The sequence below is a fragment of the Mobula birostris genome, chromosome 16, assembly GCF_030028105.1.
Source record: "Mobula birostris isolate sMobBir1 chromosome 16, sMobBir1.hap1, whole genome shotgun sequence".
In the NCBI taxonomy this organism is placed as follows: domain Eukaryota; kingdom Metazoa; phylum Chordata; class Chondrichthyes; order Myliobatiformes; family Myliobatidae; genus Mobula; species Mobula birostris.
The window spans coordinates 287,198-305,709 of NC_092385.1; the positions used below are offsets into that span (position 1 = coordinate 287,198).

Below are 18,512 nucleotides of genomic sequence, written 5' to 3' on the forward strand. Positions count from 1 at the left end.
GGTCTTGGACAGGACAACTTCCATACCAGGTTGTGATGCACCCTAGAAGAATGCTTTCTACCGTGCATCTATAAAAATTAGTGAGGGTTTTAGGGGACAGGCCAAATTTCTTTAGTTTTCTCAGGAAGTAAAGGCGCTGGTGGGCCTTCTTGGCAGTGGACCCTGCTTGGTTGGACCAAGTCAGATCATTTGTGATATTGACCCCGAGGAACTTAAAGCTTTTGACCTGTTCCACTTGCGCACCACCGATGTAAATTGGGTCGTGCGGTCCGCTATTCCTTCTGAAGTCAACTACCAATTCCTTCGTCTTGCTGACGTTGAGGGATAGGTTATTGTCTTCGCACTATGCCACCAGGTTCTTAATTTCTTGTCTGTACTTATGTCCTGTGTTACGTACCCCGTAACTGGGTTGCCAAACCAGCAGAAATGGACCACTTAGTTGGAGTCTGGATTACTGGAACTAAAAGTTTTATTAAAGAAAATAAGCAACACTACTCTAATCAAAAGGATATAAATGTAACAGTTTAGCAATGATAAAACACATGTACACAGAACTAGGATAATAGGATCAATCAAGCTCTATCGCAGTCTAGGGGTAAATGATCAGTTTCAAGTGACGCAAAGTTCAGTTCAATTTAGTTCAGTTCGCAGTAATCGCTGTTGTGCCGTTGGGGCGGGCAGAAGAGAGAACGAAAGCGAATGAATATTCAAAACGGATTCCACACAGACCTTTGATATTCCTCGCAGTTAGCTTTCGGGCGAGCCCTTTGTAATGTCTTCTGAGGTCACCGACTGTGACCCCTCCGTTCCAGATACGATCGTTCTTCTGCGGTGAACCCGGCACCCAGGCAAGGGCGGACACACACACACACCGGGTCCCCGCCCGACCGTAACTTTCTACCCTGTGCGTCTATGGCTGGTCCCGCGACCACACCTCCAAAACTCCCAGTAACTTGTGGGGGCACACCGCTTCCAGGGTCTCGTTACCTCGTGGTGTCGTGTGTCTGGCCTTAGCGAACCTCTCCCTTTTTATTCCCCTGCTGGGGTATCGCCTGTCCATCAAACTTCAAATAGTTCAGGGTTCAAAGCCACCGGTCTCTGACAATACTCGGAACCGTGTCTCCTTTCGGTAATCTCCCTCGTCTCTCTCTTATTAGCACCTTGCATGTTCCCCCATTGTCCTCTTATCGGCATCAATCTTCTGATAACTGGTTCTTTTGTCACACCTGTGTCTGAGTCTATCCCGTGAATAAGAAGAGTTCCTGGCTCTGGAGTCTTCAAGTATCAAGTCCTGGCTCTGAGGTCCGTGATTCCGAGTCCTAGCCCAGACCCTTAGTCCCATCCTAGTCCAGGGCCGGAGTCCTTGTCCATTATGCTATTCCTGCTTCTGCGTTGCTCTCCTTGTAACGAGCAATAAACTCAATTTAGGTTAACCACATAAGATGTATTTGTGTCTTGCATTTGGGTCCGCTTCCAGCGCCGCTGTGTGACACTGATTGCTCTTTTTGGTACCTGGGGAGAAGTTCTCATGCATTTGATTCCGACTAAACGTCGTACATTGTCTTTTGCCACACTTTTGGCCAGACGTGCAGGCCCTCTTAGGTGGAGAGATGTTGCTCCACCCACTCATGCTCAATGGCTTAGTGACATTATGTCCTGCTTAGACCTTGAAAAGATCCAAAACTCACTTCTTAAATCGGATATAAAGTTCCAAAAGGTACTTTATACTTTATTGTCGCCAAACAATTGGTTCTAGAACGTATAAACATCACGGCGATATTTGATTCAGCGCTTCACACTCTCTGGATTATAAATATTAAAAATAGTTAAAATTAGTAAATATTTAAATTATAAATTATAAATAGAAAATGGAAAGTGAGGTGGTGCAAAAAACCGAGAGGCAGGTCTGGATATTTGGAGGGTACAGCCCAGATCCGGGTCAGGATCCGTTCTGCAGTCTTATCACAGTTGGAAAGAAGCTGTTCCCAAATCTGGCTGTACAAGTCTTCAAGCTCCTGAACCTTCTCCCGGAGGGAAGAGGGACGAAAAGTGTGTTGGCTGGGTGTGTCGTGTCCTTGATTATCCTGGCAGCACTACTCCGACAGCGTGCGGTGTAAAGTGAGTCAAAGGACGGAAGATTGGTTTGTGTGTTGTGCTGCGCCGTGTTCACGATCTTCTGCAGCTTGTTTCGGTCTTGGACAGGACAACTTCCATACCAGGTTGTGATGCACCCTAGAAGAATGTTTTCTACGGTGCATCTATAAAAATTAGTGAGGGTTTCAGGGGACAGGCCAAACTTCTTTCGTTTTCTCAGGAAGTGAAGGCGCTGGTGGGCCACCTTGGCAGTGAACTCTGCTTGGTTGGACCAAGTCAGGTCATTGGTGATATTGACCCTGAGGAACTTAAAGCTTTTAATCTGTTCCACTTGTGCACCACCGATGTAAATTGGGTCGTGCGGTCCGCTACTCCTTCTGAAGTCAACAACCAATTCCTTCGTCTTGCTGACGTTGAGGGATAGGTTATTGTCTTCGCACCATGCCACCAGGTTCTTAATTTCCTCTCTGTACTCAAACTCATCATTACCCGAGATACGGCCTACAATTGTTGTGTCATCAGCAAACTTGTATATTGAGTTTGATGGAAACTTGGCTACACAATCATGGGTGTACAATGAGTACAGCAGGGGGCTGAGTACACAGCCTTGTGGGGCACCGGTGCTCAGAGTGATTGTAGAGGAGAGCTTGTTCCCTATTTTTACAGCCTAGGTCCTGTCTGTGAGGAAGTTGAAGATCCAGCTGCAGATCTAAGTGCTAAGGCCCAGGTTCCAGTGGTATCAAAGGCAGAGCTGTTGTCAATGAAAAGGAGCCTTACGTATGCGTCTTTATTCTCCAGGTGTTCTAAGGAGATGCTGCAATTAATTCCCTCGTCTAAGTCATTAATATATATTGTAAACAAATGGGGTCCCAGCACTGAGCCTTGCTGTACCCCACTAGTCACTGCCTGCCATTCTGAAAAGGTCTCGTTTATTCCCACTCTTTGCTTCCAAATTCTCTATCAACATCAATACCATACCCCCAATACCGTGTGCTTTAAGGTTTTACACTAATCTCCTGTGTGGCACCTTGTCAAAAGCCTTTTGAAAATCCAAATATACCACATCCACTGGTTCTCCCCTTTCCACTCTACTAGTTACATCCTCAAAAATTCCTATGAGGTTTGTCAGACATGATTTTCTTTTCACAAATCCATGCTGACTTTGTCCGATGATTTCACTGCTTTCTAAATGTGCTGTTATCACATCTTTGATAACTGACTCTAGCATTTTCCCCACCACCGATGTTAGGCTAACCGGTCTATAATTCCCCAGTTTCTCTCTCCCTCCTTTTTTAAAAAGCGGGGTTACATTAGCCACCCTCCAATCCTCAGGAACTAATCCAGAATCTAAAGAGTTTTGAAAAATTATCACTAATGCATCCACTATTTCTTGGGCTCTACTTCCTTAAGCACTCTAGGATGCAGACCATCTGGCCCTGGGGATTTATCTGCCTTTAATCCCTTCAATTTACCTAACACTGCTTCCCTACTAACATGTATTTCCCTCAGTTCCTCCATCTCACTACACCCTCGGTCCCCTACTATTTCCGGAAGATTATTTATGTCCTCCTTGGTGAAGACAAAACCAAAGTAGTTATTCAATAGGTCTGCCATGTCCTTGTTCCTCATGATCAATTCACCTTTTTCTGACTGTAAGGGACCTACATTTGTCTTAACCAATCTTTTTCTTTTCACACATCTATAAAAGCTTTTACAGTCAGTTCTTATGTTCCCTGCCAGCTTTCTCTCATAATCTTTTTTCCCTTTCCTAATTAAGCCCTATGTCCTCCTCTGCTGGACTCTGAATTTCTCCCAGTCCTCAGGTGTGCCACTTTTTCTGGCTAATTTGTATGTTTCTTCTTTGGAATTGATACTATCCCGAATTTCCCTTGTCAGCCACGGGTGCACTACCTTCCCTGGTTTATTCTTTTGCCAAACCTGGATGAACAATTGTTGTAGTTCATCCATGTGATCTTTAAATGCTTGCCATTGCATATCCACTGTCAACCCTTTAAGTATCATTTGCTGGTCTATCTTAGCTAATTCACGTCTCATACCTTCAAAGTTACCCTCCTTTTAGTTCAGAACCTTTGTTTCTGAATTAACTATGTCACTCTCCATCTTAATGAAGAATTCTACCATATTATGGTCACCCTTACCCAAGGCTGCACGACAAGATTGCTAACTAACCCTTCCTTATTGCTCAATACCCAGTCTAGAATGGCCTGCTCTCTAGTTGGTTCCTCGACATGTTGGTTCAGAAAGCCATCCCGCATACATTCCAAGAAATCCTCTTCCTCAGCACCCTTACCAATTTGGTTCACCCAATCTATATGTAGATTGGAGTCACCCATTATAACTGCTAACAACAGGAATACTGCAGATGCTGGAAATTCAAGCAACACACATAAAAGTTGCTGGTGAACGCAGCAGGCCAGGCAGCATCTCTAGGAAGAGGTGCAGTCGACGTTTCAGGCCGAGACCCTTCGTCAGGACTAACTGAAGGAAGAGTGAGTAAGGGATTTGAAAGTTGGAGGGGGAGGGGGAGATCCAAAATGATAGGAGAAGACAGGAGGGGGAGTTTTGCCTATCACCTGTCCAGCTCTTGGCTCCATCCCTCCCCCTCCTGTCTTCTCCTATCATTTTGGATCTCCCCCTCCCCCTCCAACTTTCAAATCCCTTACTCACTCTTCCTTCAGTTAGTCATGCCGATTTTTTCTCTGTAAATCGCTTTTGGCAATTCTTTTTGGGGGGGAGGGGTTAATCATGACCGCAATGTAGGTGATAAGTAGCTAATACACTCAATTTCATTTCTAAAAGGGATTATCTAATGAATTTAATATTAAACACACAGCGCCTATTTTCCTCACATGAATATAGCGATAAGTCAATTATCAGGGGAGGACAGGGGAGCTTGAAGTAAGTGTTGAACGAACATCCAGTAGAAGTGGTAGAGGCTGGTACGATATTATCATTTAAGGAAAAATTGGATAGGTATATGGACAGGAAAGGAATGGAGGGATATGGGCTGAGTGCAGGTCAATGGGACCAGGTGAGAGTAGCGTTTGGCACGGACTAGAAGGGCAGAGATGGCCTGTTTTGTGCTGTAATTGTTATATGGTTAAATAAGTCACTTATAAGTCAATAGCATCATAACATTTTAAGTAATGTTTGGATATTAAACACACAGCACATATTTTCCCCGCATGAACATATAAAATCATTGCAACACACCAATATCGCTGAATCAGTGGCAGCCCTGGGCTTGTTTCCCTGCAACAAGACGGTCCTATCGAGGGGTGATGGGAGACAGCGATACTGGAAGGGGGTTCCTTAAGCCCAGTCTATTCTGCAATTTAGTTTTCATTACATTCATTGCAGAGGTATGTTGGAAATGAAAGCAACGTTTTCAGTGCTTTCGTGGCTATCTCAGGATAGTCAGCCTTGACTTTGATCCAGAATGCCAGCAGAGATGTTATGTCAAACATACTTTTCAGCCCGCCGTCATTTGCAAGCTCGAGGAGTTGACCTCCTTCCCGTGCTGACATGGATGACGCACGGTTAATGACCTCGTGTGCGTTCAAGATCAACAGTACGCGCGACAGGGAATGAGGAAAGGTGCAGCTGACTCATATCGCCAAACCATGTCGTTTCCTTGCGGCCCGGTAGCACATGCTTTGCGGCCCGGTGGTTGGGGACCGCTGCTCTATTGTACACTAATTGTGTTATAAATTCCCTAAGTACCAGAGACGGAGTTTAAAATAGAACTGATTTATTTGTCACAGACCCAGAATATTAAACTCCAGTTCCATTGAAGGTGAAGGTGCAGCAGAAGAAACTCCTCCCATGCCCAGTGACCAGGGTGCAGAACTGGGTGTGGTGAGCAGCAGCAATAATTGCAGAGTTCAGCACCGACAGTCACTCTCGAAATTGCATTCAGCAACAGTGATGGACAAATATCCAGCATGCAGCTTATTGAAACTTTCTCCCCAGTGTGAACCTGGTAGTGTGTCACAAGTGTAACTTGCTGTAAGGTTTCACTGCTAATGTAATGGCCTCTCTGTATTGTTTCACTGCTGAGGTAATGGTTTCTCTGTAGCAGCAATGTTTAGGCTATGACTAGAGATAACAGGGTTTTGGAGTGCGGGGCTATCCAATGACAGAAATGTTCCTTCTTCTGAGTCCGGAAGAGAGATGAGAAGATGCAAATGGAGAGAGTGGGCCCTTTTTATTTTTTTTTTTGTTTACTTTACGAACCATATAGTCAAAGAAAGAATTATAAAGCTCAATCGTTTAATCACATATTATGTACTGTTTGTTATTTCAGGGTACTGATTTGTAACAGAGGACACATCACACAGCATCCACCCAAACGAGATTTCTTAAGTTTGGCCGGTCTGGGGGTGCTATCACCCCCTGTATTAAGCAGCTAGCCGAAGCGAGAGTTACATAACGTTAGACGATTGAGTGAATCGTTTCCCACATTCACAGCAGGTGAACGGCCTCTCCCCAGTGTGAACTCAGTGACTTGGCTGAGAAAATCTTTTCCCAAAGTCTGACCATGTCATCAGCCTCTCCCCAGTGTGAACTTGCTGGTGTCTCTGCAGTTGAGATGGCCGAGTGAATCCCTTACGACACACTGAGCAGGTGAACGGTCTCTTCCCAGTGTGAACTCGCTGATGTACCTTCAGTTTGGATAATTTAGTGAATGCCTTCCCACAGTCTGAGCAGGTGAATGGCCTCTTTCCAGTGTGAACTGAGTGGTGTCTCAGTAGGTGAGATGCCTGACTGAATCCCTTCGCACATTCCGAGCAGATGAACGGCCTCTCTCCAGTGTGAACTGACTGGTGGCTCTGTAGGTTATATGATTTAGTAAATCCCTTCCCACAGTCTGAGCAAGTGAATGGTCTCTCTCCAGTGTGAACTCTCTGATGTACCTTCAGTTTAGATGAGCAAGTGAATCCCTTCCCACAGTCCAAGCAAGTGAATGGCCTCTCCCCAGTGTGAACTGACTGGTGTCTCAGTAACTGAGATGACAAAGTGAACCCCTTCCCACAGTCTGAGCAGGTGAACGGCCTCTCCCCAGTGTGAACTCGCTGATGTACCTTCAGGTTAGATGAGCAAGTGAATCCCTTCCCACAGTCTGAGCAGGTGAACGGCCTCTCCCCAGTGTGAACTCGCTGATGTACCTTCAATTCGGATGAGCAAGTGAATCCCTTCCCACAGTCCGAGCAGGTGAATGGCCTCTTGCCAGTGTGAACTCGCTGATGTACCTTCAGGTTAGATGACGAAGTGAATGCCTTCCCGCAGTCTGAGCAGCTGAATGGCCTCTCCCCAGTGTGAACTCGCTGATGTACCTTCAGGTCGGATGACGAAGTGAATCCCTTCCCACAGTCTGAGCAGGTGAACGGCCTCTCTCCAGTGTGAATTCGCTGATGTACCTTCAGTTGGGATGAGCAAATGAATCCCTTTCCACAGTCTGAGCAGGTGAATGGCCTCTCTCCAGTGTGAACTCGCTGATGTACCTTCAGTTGGGATGAGCAAATGAATCCCTTCCCGCAGTCTGAGCAGGTGAACGGCCTCTCCCCAGTGTGAACTGACTTGTGTACTAGTAGGTCGCATGACTGAGTGAATCCCTTCCCACAGTTTGAGCAGGTGAATGGCCTCTCTCCAGTGTGAACTCGCTGATGTACCTTCAGTTTAGATGACTGAGTGAATCCCTTCCCACAGTCTGAGCAGGTGAATGGCCTCTCTCCAGTGTGAACTCGCTGATGTACCTCCAGTTGGGATGACTGAGTGAATCCTTTCCCACAGTCTGAGCAGGTGAACGGCCTCTCCCCAGTGTGAACTCGCTGATGTACCTTCAGTTTAGATGAGCAAGCGAATCCCTTCCCGCAGTCTGAGCAGGTGAACGGACTCTCCCCAGTGTGAAGTGACTTGTGTGTCAGTAGGTCAGATGACCGAGTGAATCCCTTCCCGCAGTCTGAGCAGGTGAACGGCCTCTCTCCAGTGTGAAATCGCTGATGTTCCTTCAGTTTAGATGAGCAAGTGAATCCCTTCCCACAGTCTGAGCAGGTAAATGGCCTCTCCCCAGTGTGAACTAACTGGTGCCTTCTGAGGTGAAATGACTGAGTGAATCCCTTCCCACAGTCTGAGCAGGTGAATGGCCTCTCCCCAGTGTGAACTCGCTGATGTACCTTCAGCTTAGATGAGCAAGTGAATCCCTTCCCGCAGTCCAAGCAGGTGAACGGCCGCTCCCCGGTGCGAACTCGCTGGTGAGCCATTAACTCAGATGACCGAGTGAATCCTTCCCCACAAATTCAGCAGATGACCAGCCTCTGCCCAGTGTGAACTGACTGGTGTGTCCACAAGTGGGAAGACCGACTGAATCTCTTCTCACACACAAAACAGATGAATGGCCTTGTCCCAGTGTGAACTTGCTGATGTACCTATAGTTGAAATGACCGACTGAATCAATTCCCACCGTCTGATCAGATGAATGGGTTCCTCCTGTGTAAAATGACGGGCGTGCCAATTGGTCAGATGATTGAGTGATTCCCTTCCTCCACTTCTTAAATATCTGGACAGAGACAGCAAAACTGGCGTGTTGTGTTCAAGATTCCCGCAGACAAACTCCTTGTCATTTTTAACCTGTCAAAAGATTTACAAAATCCATCAATGGGTTTAGGACAACATTTCAGATGAGATCACTTGAGTTGTCAAGGTGTGATCTAGCAACACACTGTTACAGTGAAGTTCAACCCAAGTTGGCGAGAGAAATCATCTTCTAACTGGGCACAGTGCTGGTATCTGGAATGACCATCAAATTCTTTGATGCCCTTCCTGTCTCTATAAGAATGGGGCATTTCTGCCATCTTCAATCTGTGACCTGGCTCAGTCTGACTCTCTCCATTGGTATTATTCCCTGTTCCCACTGAGCTGCATGGGTTCCTGGCCCCACAGTAACTGAAACACTCCCACACAAATAGCCGGCAGTGCATTCCACGCACGCACCACTCTCTGTGTAAAAAAACTTACCCCTGACATCCCCTCGGTATCTATTTCCAAGCACCTTAAACCTATGCCCCCTTTTGTTAGCTATTTCAGCCCTGGGGAAAAAAATCTCTGGCCATCCACACGATCAATGCCCCTCATCATCTTATTCATCTAAAAAAGGCTCGAAACATAAACGATGAAATTATACAATGCTTGAGGATTTGTTAGAAATATACAAAGTTATGAGGGTATCGATAGGGTAAATGCAAGCGGTTTTTTCCACTGAGGTTGGGTGGGATGACAACCAGAGGTCATGGGTAAGTGGGGAAGGTGAAAATTTAAGGGGAATATTTGGAAAAGCTCTTTACTGAAATGGTCATGAGAGTGTGGAATGAGATGCCAGCACGTCATGAAAATGAGCTTGGTTTCACCATTTAAAAGAAGTTTGTTTGGGAGCCTGGATGGTAGGGGTATGGAGGGCAATGGTCCCGGTGCAGGTAGTTGCATTAGACAGCTTAAATGTTTTTTCAGCATTGACTAGATGGGACAAATAGCCTGTTTCTGTACTGAACTTCTCCATGTTTCTATGACAGAGGAGCTGGCCAAACTTGTTTGGAAGGGAAAAGGTAGGAGTGACAACGGAACAGCAATGGCTGGAGTTTCTGGGAGGAATTGGGAAGCTGAGTGATAGATACTTCCCAAAGAAGTGGAAGCATTGGAAAGGCAGGAGGACACAACGGTGGCTGAAATGAGAAGCCAAAGCCAACATAAAAGCCAAAGAGAGGGCAAACAAAAGAGCAAAAACTATTGGAAAGCTTTTAGAAACCAACAGAAGATTACCAAAAACAAACTCAGATGAGCTCAGGGCGTGGAATTATGATATTGTAGTCATTAATGAGTCTTGGTAGCACCCAACAGTCTGAGGCATTTATAGGAATAAAATATCTGGGGCCTCAATATCTCTTGAAAACCAAGGTACCCTGCACCAGTTACCTTCCAACTTTTATTTTGGCAGGCACACATAAACTCTACGTCCTCAAAATATCTCTTCTGAAGGCCTCCCACTTACCAAGTACTCCTTTGCCAGAAAACAGCCTGTCACAAACCACACTTGTCAGATCCTTTCTGATATCATCAAAATTAACCTTCCTCTCCAATTTAGAATCTCAATCCATGTTCCAGACCTCTCTTTTTCCATATTTACTTTGAATTTCATGGCATTATGATCACTAATTTCTGTCACCAGCCCTGGATCATTTCCTAACAGCTTATTGCACACTTCTACATACTGATAGAGGGCACTTTTGACAAACTCTACCCCATCTAGTCCTTTTACAGTATGGGAGTCCCAGTCAATATATGGAAAGTTAAAATCACTTACTGAATCAACCTTTGTTTCTTGGCATGGTCTGTGATCTCTCTACAAGTTTGTTCCTCTAAATCCCTCAGACTGTTGGGTGCAACCAAGTCCCAATAATGGCTACAGTATCATAATTCCCTGTCCTGAGCTCACCTGGCTTTCCTACGATGCTTCTGGCATTGTGAGATACACAGCTCAGCACATTCATCGTACGGTGCAAAATCATTTGATTGCTGACTCTGTCTGAGGTCTGAACATCTGACTAGTGTCAAGAAAACAAATTCGGTTCCGGTGACATCATCGTTCAGAATGGTGGCCTAAAACAATAGCTCCTCCAATCTGCCAAATACTAGATCTCTCGAAAATATCTGAACTGGTAAGAGGGGCAAGAATAGGGAAAAGGAATGGAGATTAAAAAAGCATCACTGCGGAGCCTGTGGACAAGGGGGCGTGCAGCGAGTGGCTCTCCTACACGAGCAAGTGGCAGCGAGGCTGACACTGGGCCTCGTTCAGGCAAAGCGACAAATTTAGTAACAATTCTGGAAGAGATACGGGAATTCCAAAAAGACATAAAACAGCAACTAAATGATATCAAGTCAGAGCTCACCAACATTAATCAAAAAATAGCAGTGGCAGAAACACAAATTGAAAATTTGGAAGATCGCATCCAAAATGTGGAACGGATGCTAAGTAAGATGATGAAAATGTTATATCAACAAGAAAGTAAATTACTTAACCAACAAGGAAGGTCACGACAAAAGAACATCATGATATATAATGTTCCCCGAGGAGCGGAGGGGTTGTCTATAGCGGAGTTTGTAGAAAACTTGCTACGGGACACACTGGAACTTCCCCCGAACATATCACTTAACACTGAGAAAGCACAATGCGTGCTCGTCCCAAGGCCTTCTGGAGACAGGGAAAATAAGCCACGGTCAATAGTAATCGGGTTCCTTTGGTACAAAACCAAAGCAGGGATTCTGCGCAAGGCCTTGGGAAAGAAGGTGGTATTTTTAAATAGGAGATTAATATATTTTGATCAAGATTACCTCCCAGCAGTTCTGCAGAAACGTAAGGAATATTCTGAAGTGAAGCAAGTATTAAAGCAAAGAAGGATTAGCTTCCAGACTCCATACCCTGCTAAACTGCAAGTGCTTTATGAAGACGGGACGCAGCTGTATCAGGCAGTGGAAGAGGTGACTGCTGACATGAAGGACAGAGGGTTGCCTGTCAGTGTGATCAAACCGAGGGAAAGCCTGGCTGAGCAGCTATCCCGTTCCACCTGGGAAATGGTGAGAGAATCGAGAAAGCAGGGGACAGGAGGAGTGCGAGAGAAGAATATCAGGAAGAGACTGAGTTTTCAGAAGACCGCCCTCACCCCCTCCAGAACAGCCATAAGGTCTGACTAATTTCAAATGTTGATAAGCTGAACAGAAGCAAAATTAGACGGTGCTATACCTATCTCAAGAAGTACATATTACAATGTGGATTTTATATTACTCAATTATTTTATTTTTCATTCATTCGTTCACTCCTTTTTCCCCACCTAAATGTATACATGGGAGAAATACACAGGGAAGTCTTTTCTGCGTAATGGACATAGATTTTTTCACTTACTTTTATGGGTACTGCAGTAAGGACCCTCAACTCACAGGTAGGAGAGGCTATCCCCCACGGCTAGACGTTTCCTCTAGCCCAACCTTTTAGTATTGCTAAAAATTACTTTATTTATCTTGGTATTAAAATTACTAAAAATTTTAAGGACCTGCATAAATATAATTTTCTCCCATTAATTGATTACACCCATCAAATGCTTTCTAAATGGTCACCTATGACATTATCATTAATAGGTTGAATTAATGCTATTAAACTGATAGTTCTATCAAAATTTTATATCTATTTCAGGCAGTTCCTTCCTTTGTACCTAAGATGTTTTTTGACAGAATAGACTCTCTAATCTTATATTTGGAACAATAAAAATCGTAGATTGAGTAAACCCTTATTGCAGAAATTAAAAAAGGATGGTGGTATGGCTTTGCCAAATTTTAGAATGTATAGGCAATTAATATTTGATATATTACTTTTTGAATTACTTATTCAGACATATATGAATGTCCTTCACCGTTGGATTTGGAGGAAAACTCGGTGAAGGGGTTCTCTTTGGCCTCTTTACTGGGAGCTCCCCTTCCCTTTTTGTTTTCTAAGATTAGTAGACAAGACTTTAATCCCTTTATTAAACATACTTTAAGAATTTTGTTTCAGTTTCATAGATTTTTTGAGTTAAATAATTTTGTTCTTTCAAGTAATATCCATTTCAATTATTTTTTTAAACCATCAATTTTGGATAAGGCCTTTTTAATTTGGAAAACCAAAGGAATAATAACTTTTTCAGATGTGTTTTTAGGGGATTGTTTAATGTCTTTTTCTCAGATAGTGAATAAATATGACTTATCTAATGTACACTTTTTTAGATATTTACAAATTAGGAATTTTTTATGTGGTTTGCTGCCAAATTACCCTTCTGCTTATCCACCTAATATGACAGATGCTCTCTTTCAGCTTAAAACATTTCAAAAAGGATTGATAGCTATAATTTGTAAACGGTTATTGAATTTACGAATGACATCTAACGATAAAATTAAATGTGTTTGGGAATTGGAATTTCAAGTGTCATTTTCAGATAATCAATGGAGTAAAATTTTTCATTTGGTTAATAACTCATCCATTTGTGCCCACCATTCCTTGATACAGTTCAAGGTAGTGTATTGGGCCCAGATGTCAAAGGATAAACTAGCATGTATTTTTTCTAACATCAATCCTATTTGTGACAGATGTAATATTGAGGTGGCCACTTTAACTCATGTTTTGGTCTTGCATAAAGCTAGATAATTTTTGGAGAGATGTTTTTAAAACATTATCAAAAGTCTTGGATCTGGACCTACAACCTAACTTACTTACAGCAATCTTTGGGATTATCCCATCGGAAGCAGGAAATATTCCTGCTTCTGCTCAACATATGATAGCCTTTTCAACTTTATTGGCTAGGAGAGCCATTTTACTGAAGTGGAAGGATTCTAATCCACCTATTATCTTTTATTGGCTTTCTGCCATTATGTCCTGTTTAAGTTTAGAGAAAATAAGAAGTCAGACATTTGATACATCCTTTAAATCTGAGCAAATCTGGCGACCTTTCACTCAATATTTTCATTTGATTTAATTTATTACTCTTCCAATTATTTATTTTCGAAGTTCTCGATTTGATCAGAAAGTCTTTCTTTTCCTTTTGGTCATATCCTCAGAATGGACTGCCCATTCCCCCTTTTTTTCCCCTTTTTTCATATAGCGTAGTGGGTTTTTTTCTTTTCTTTTTTAATATTTAATGTTTTTTTCTCTCTTTATGAACTGATAAGAGGAGAATTAGCTGTTTCCTTTTTTATTATATACTACATATTAGCTTAATACCATGTATGATTTTGATAATGTTTATTTCACTTTGTTTGTATTGTTATTGATATATATATTTGAGATAATTCTCTCTTGTTTGCTTGTATATATGCTCTTTTTAAATCAATAAAAAGATTAATAAAGAAAGAAAGAAAGATATTGATAATTTACCTCCAACATGGCCAAACGATTAGAAGAGTTTCTACCCACACTGATACATAATGATTAGACAAGTTTTATACAACAAGGCCGAACACAAGACAATACGAAGGACACTTCATATTACGGACCATATACAAAAAATTAAAATTGAAGCAACAGTGATAAGCGTGGACGCTGAAAAGGTATTTTATTCGGTTAATTGGAATTTTCTTCACAGAGTTTCACATAGATTTGGTTTACATTACACAATTATTAAAACTATACAGGCACTATATGACAATCCTACTGCTAGGATGAACATCAATGGATATTTATCAAATAGTTTTACCCTAGAAAGGGGCACAAGACAGGGTTGTGCATGGTCACCGCCACTCTTCACATTATACCTGGAATCACCAGCTTAATACATCAGACAAAATGAAGATATCAGGGGAATTATTATTAAAGGGACAGAGCATAAATTGGCCTGTTACGTGGATGAAATTTTGATCTATCTAGGGTAACCAACATACTCTTTACCTAAATTGATACAATCCTTTGAACAGTATGGTCAATTATCAGGATACAAGATCTACATAGATAAAACCCAATTACTTTCATATAACTATAGCCCACCAAGAGAAATTGAAAGTAGATATCCTTGGGCATGGCAAACAGAGTCTTTCAAATACTTGGTTATTATTATGCCAAAAGATTTGGCAGAATTATCAGAATGCAATTATCCACCTATATCTAAAAAAAATTAAGGAAGATATAACAAGATGGAACCTAATTCCTTTTTTTAGTCTCAGTTCAAGGATTGAATCTATTAAAATGAATATATTGCCCAGACTATTATATCTCTTTCAGACCCTACCAATAGAGATTAACTATTCAATGAATGGAACAAGATGCTATTAAGATATAAATGGCAAGGTAAAAGGCCCAGAGTTCGTCTCAAAACTTTGCAATTCAGCAAAGGAAAGGGGGGGATGGGGCCTACCTTCTTTTAGAGGTTATTATTTTGCAGCACAGTTGAGAGCTGTGATATGCTGGTGCAACCCATCATATGACGCTCAATGGAAAAACATTGAGGAGAGGGTACTTTCCATCCCCATACAGGCAATTTTGGCTGATAACAACCTACAAGGTTACATAAATATTATTGATAACCCATGGGTGAAACGGACTTTTAAAATATGGAAAACTATTATAAAAGAATTATGAACTAGAGGGAGATATTGCAATTCTTAAATGGTGTGCATATGACTCGGATTTTACGCCGAATAAATTGGATGCTAGATTTAAGGAATGGACAACTAAAGGAATATCAGTTCTTTGCAATATAATGAAAGAAGGAACACTGTTCAGTTTCAAAATCCTTAAAGAGAAACACTTATTAGGAAAACAAGACTTTTATCGGTATTTGCAGATGAGACAGTAGATTAATAGGAGGGTTAAAAATGTAACCAAGGCAAGTACATGCTTGAAAGAGCTATTTAGAAAAGCATATAATTCAGATGATGGTAGTAGAATCATTTCAAGCGTGTATAAGGGTTTGTCAAATCTTAAAACACATTCAACTAAATACATTAAAACAAAATGGGAGAAGGAAGGAGGGATAATTATATCTGAGGAAGAATGGACAATAATATGGAGGTATCAATGGAAGTGTACCAGTTCACAGAAATGGAGTGTGTTTGGATGGAAAAACTTGATAAGATATTTTATTACACCCTTTCAGAAATCCTATAATGATAGTAACCTCCCTGTTTGCTGGAGAAATTGTGGAAATCAAAATGCAAACCATTACCATATTTTCTGGGATTACCCTGTTATCAAAGACTATTGGAGTGGGATACACAATGCCCTACAAGACATCTTTAAATGTGAAATACCCTTAGAAAGTAGGACCATATATTTTGGGTATATACCTCAAGAATGGTTGAAAAGAGATAAATATTTAATGAATATAATGCTGGTGGCTGGTGGCAGGAAATGGTTATCACAGGACAGCCCAGCTTTAAATGTATGGATGGAAATTACAATGGACATTTACAAAATGGAGAAGATAACAGCATCCGTTAATCATTAGTTGGAACAATTTGATTCATACTGGGAAAAATGGCTTAACTACATAACACCTCATAGGCCTGATTTTACTCTCACAAATCAATGAATATGTTGTACAAAAAAAAGATTACTCCTTACTTGTACAGTTTCCTCCTTTTGCTTGTTCTTTCTTTCCTCTCTTTTCTATTGGTGTATACCTCAGATAACTAACTGTGGACATTTGTGGCAAATATGAATATATGATATATATGTACAGTACAGGTTTCCCTCGCCATCCAAAGGTAGAGCATTCCTATGAAATGGTTCGTAAGCCGGAATGTCGTAAAGCGAAGAAGCAATTACCATTTATTTATATGGGAAAAATTTGTGAGCGTTCGCAGACCCAAAAATAACCTACCAAATCATGCCAAATAACACAAAAAACCTAAAATAACAGTAACATATAGTAAAAGCAGGAATGATATGATAAATACACAGCCTATATAAAGTAGAAATACTTCTCTGCAATCATTGCCGCACTGTTCTCCGTAGCGAAAATCTCACGCAAGCACTCTCGGCAGAAACACTCTCTCCAGTAACCTTTAAGCTATGAAGCTGCCAAATCATACCAAATAACACATAAAAATACACAGCTATATAAAGTAAAAATAATGTATGTACAGTGTAGTATCACTTACCGGAATTGGGAAGACAGCGCCGAGCACACTTATGATGGTGTGTTAGGCTGAGTCGTCAGAGGTTGGGGTGGTGCAGTGGCCCCCCACCAGGCCACCGACTGATACCGATCTGCGAAGCATGCAGGGGTACAGCGGTGGCCAGGACGCACCCAGAACATCTTTAAGAAAAAAGCCAAAATAAACAAGCTAATTAATTAGGTGCCACCCGGCACGTAAATGTTGGCCCAAATCAGAGGCGAGTCGCCGGGAAGCACCTAAGTAATTAGCTCGTTTATTTCGGCTTTTTTCTTAAAGATGTGCTGGGTGCGTCCCGGCTACCACTGCATTCTCTGCGGCAATGTATCGGTCCGCAGCCCGGGGGTTGGGGTGGTGGGATACTGGGGTGTCATCTCATCGTCGTCTGTTTCCATCAGGGCACAGGCAGGTCATCTTCTTCTATGTCTGCCTGCCTTGATGTCAAAGGTCGAGGTTCGTTGTCTGCTGTGGCTGATGTGGAAGGCTTGCTTGACTGCTTAGCCTCACACATTTTTCTATCATACAGTTCTTTGTAAGCACTCGAACCATCTTGCAAATATACTCTAAACCGGCGTAACCTTTCAAAATTAAAGCCGTACTTTATCATTGCAGCGAAAATCTCACACAGTTGCTTCACGTTCAGCTCCTGGATGACTTCACTTTCGGTCTGTTCGCTACTGCATTCAGTTTCGATTGTTATCCTTTCCTCTTCCAATTCCATCAGCTCTTCAACTATCAGTTCTTGGTCATGGGATGCCAAAACCTCTTCAACATCATCTTCGTCAACTTCCACAAACCAAACTCACTTTGTCCTCGCTTTGTTCACCACGATCGAAACGCTTAATTATGCTTAGTTCTACACTAAGTGTAACACCTTTACGAGCTCTTTTAGGCTTTTCCGATACCTTAGAACTCATTTTGCTAACGGCTGCTCACAGGCATGCGTTTAAGCAATGCCGGCTAGAATGCAGTTCCAAATCTGGGGGAGAGCGGCTGCTCGGGGTGCGCACTGCCTTTTTTCGCACGCTGCTTTTTATCGCGCACTGCCTTGTTTTGTAACAGTGAAAACACCTTCCGTTAGCGAAAACAGGTAACTAGTGTAGGTCTTTCATAACAGTGAGGTTTCGTAAAGCAAACGTTCGAAAAGCGGGGGGACACCCGTATCTGAAATACATATTATAGAACTGTTTGTTTGATGATGAAATTCAATAAAAAATAAATTACAAAAAAAAGAAAACAGACTCTCCCTCATTGTCACAAAAACAAAGGAGCTGATTGTGAAATAAAGGAGGAACGGAGACACAATAACCTCTATTGACATTAATGGAACTTGAGGGTGACCAGCTTTAAGTTCCTCGGCATAACCATCACCAAGGATCTCACATGGTCTGTACATGCAGGCTGTGTTGTCGAAAGAGCACAGCAGCACATCCTTCATCTCAGATAGTTGAAGTAGTTTGGGATGGGGCCCCAAATCCTAAGAACTTTCTACAGGGACACAATTGAGAGCATCCTGACTGGCTGCATCACTGCCTGGTATGGGAACTGTACTTCCCTCAATCGCAGGACTCTGCAGAGAGAGGTGCAGACAGCCCAGCACATCTGTGGATGTGACCTTCCCACTATTCAGGACATTTACAGAGACAGGTGTGTAAAAAGGGCCTAAAGGATATTGGGGACCCTTTTCACCATAACCACAAACTGTTCCTGCT

At 42.4% G+C, this 18,512-nt stretch overlaps 1 protein-coding gene across 3 annotated transcripts in view; it reads right to left on the bottom strand.

Moving 5' to 3' along the window:
* Positions 1–5,286: 5,286 nt before the first annotated feature.
* LOC140210906 (uncharacterized) overlaps positions 5,287–18,512 on the bottom strand; it is a 29,501-nt gene continuing 16,275 nt past the window's right edge. For all 3 annotated transcript variants that reach the window (XM_072280177.1, XM_072280179.1, XM_072280178.1), the window contains exon 3: positions 5,287–8,745. In XM_072280177.1, coding sequence (XP_072136278.1) covers positions 6,615–8,378 — 1,764 coding nt within the window. In that variant the 5' untranslated portion in view covers positions 8,379–8,745 and the 3' untranslated portion in view covers positions 5,287–6,614. The remainder of the gene's footprint in view (positions 8,746–18,512) is intronic.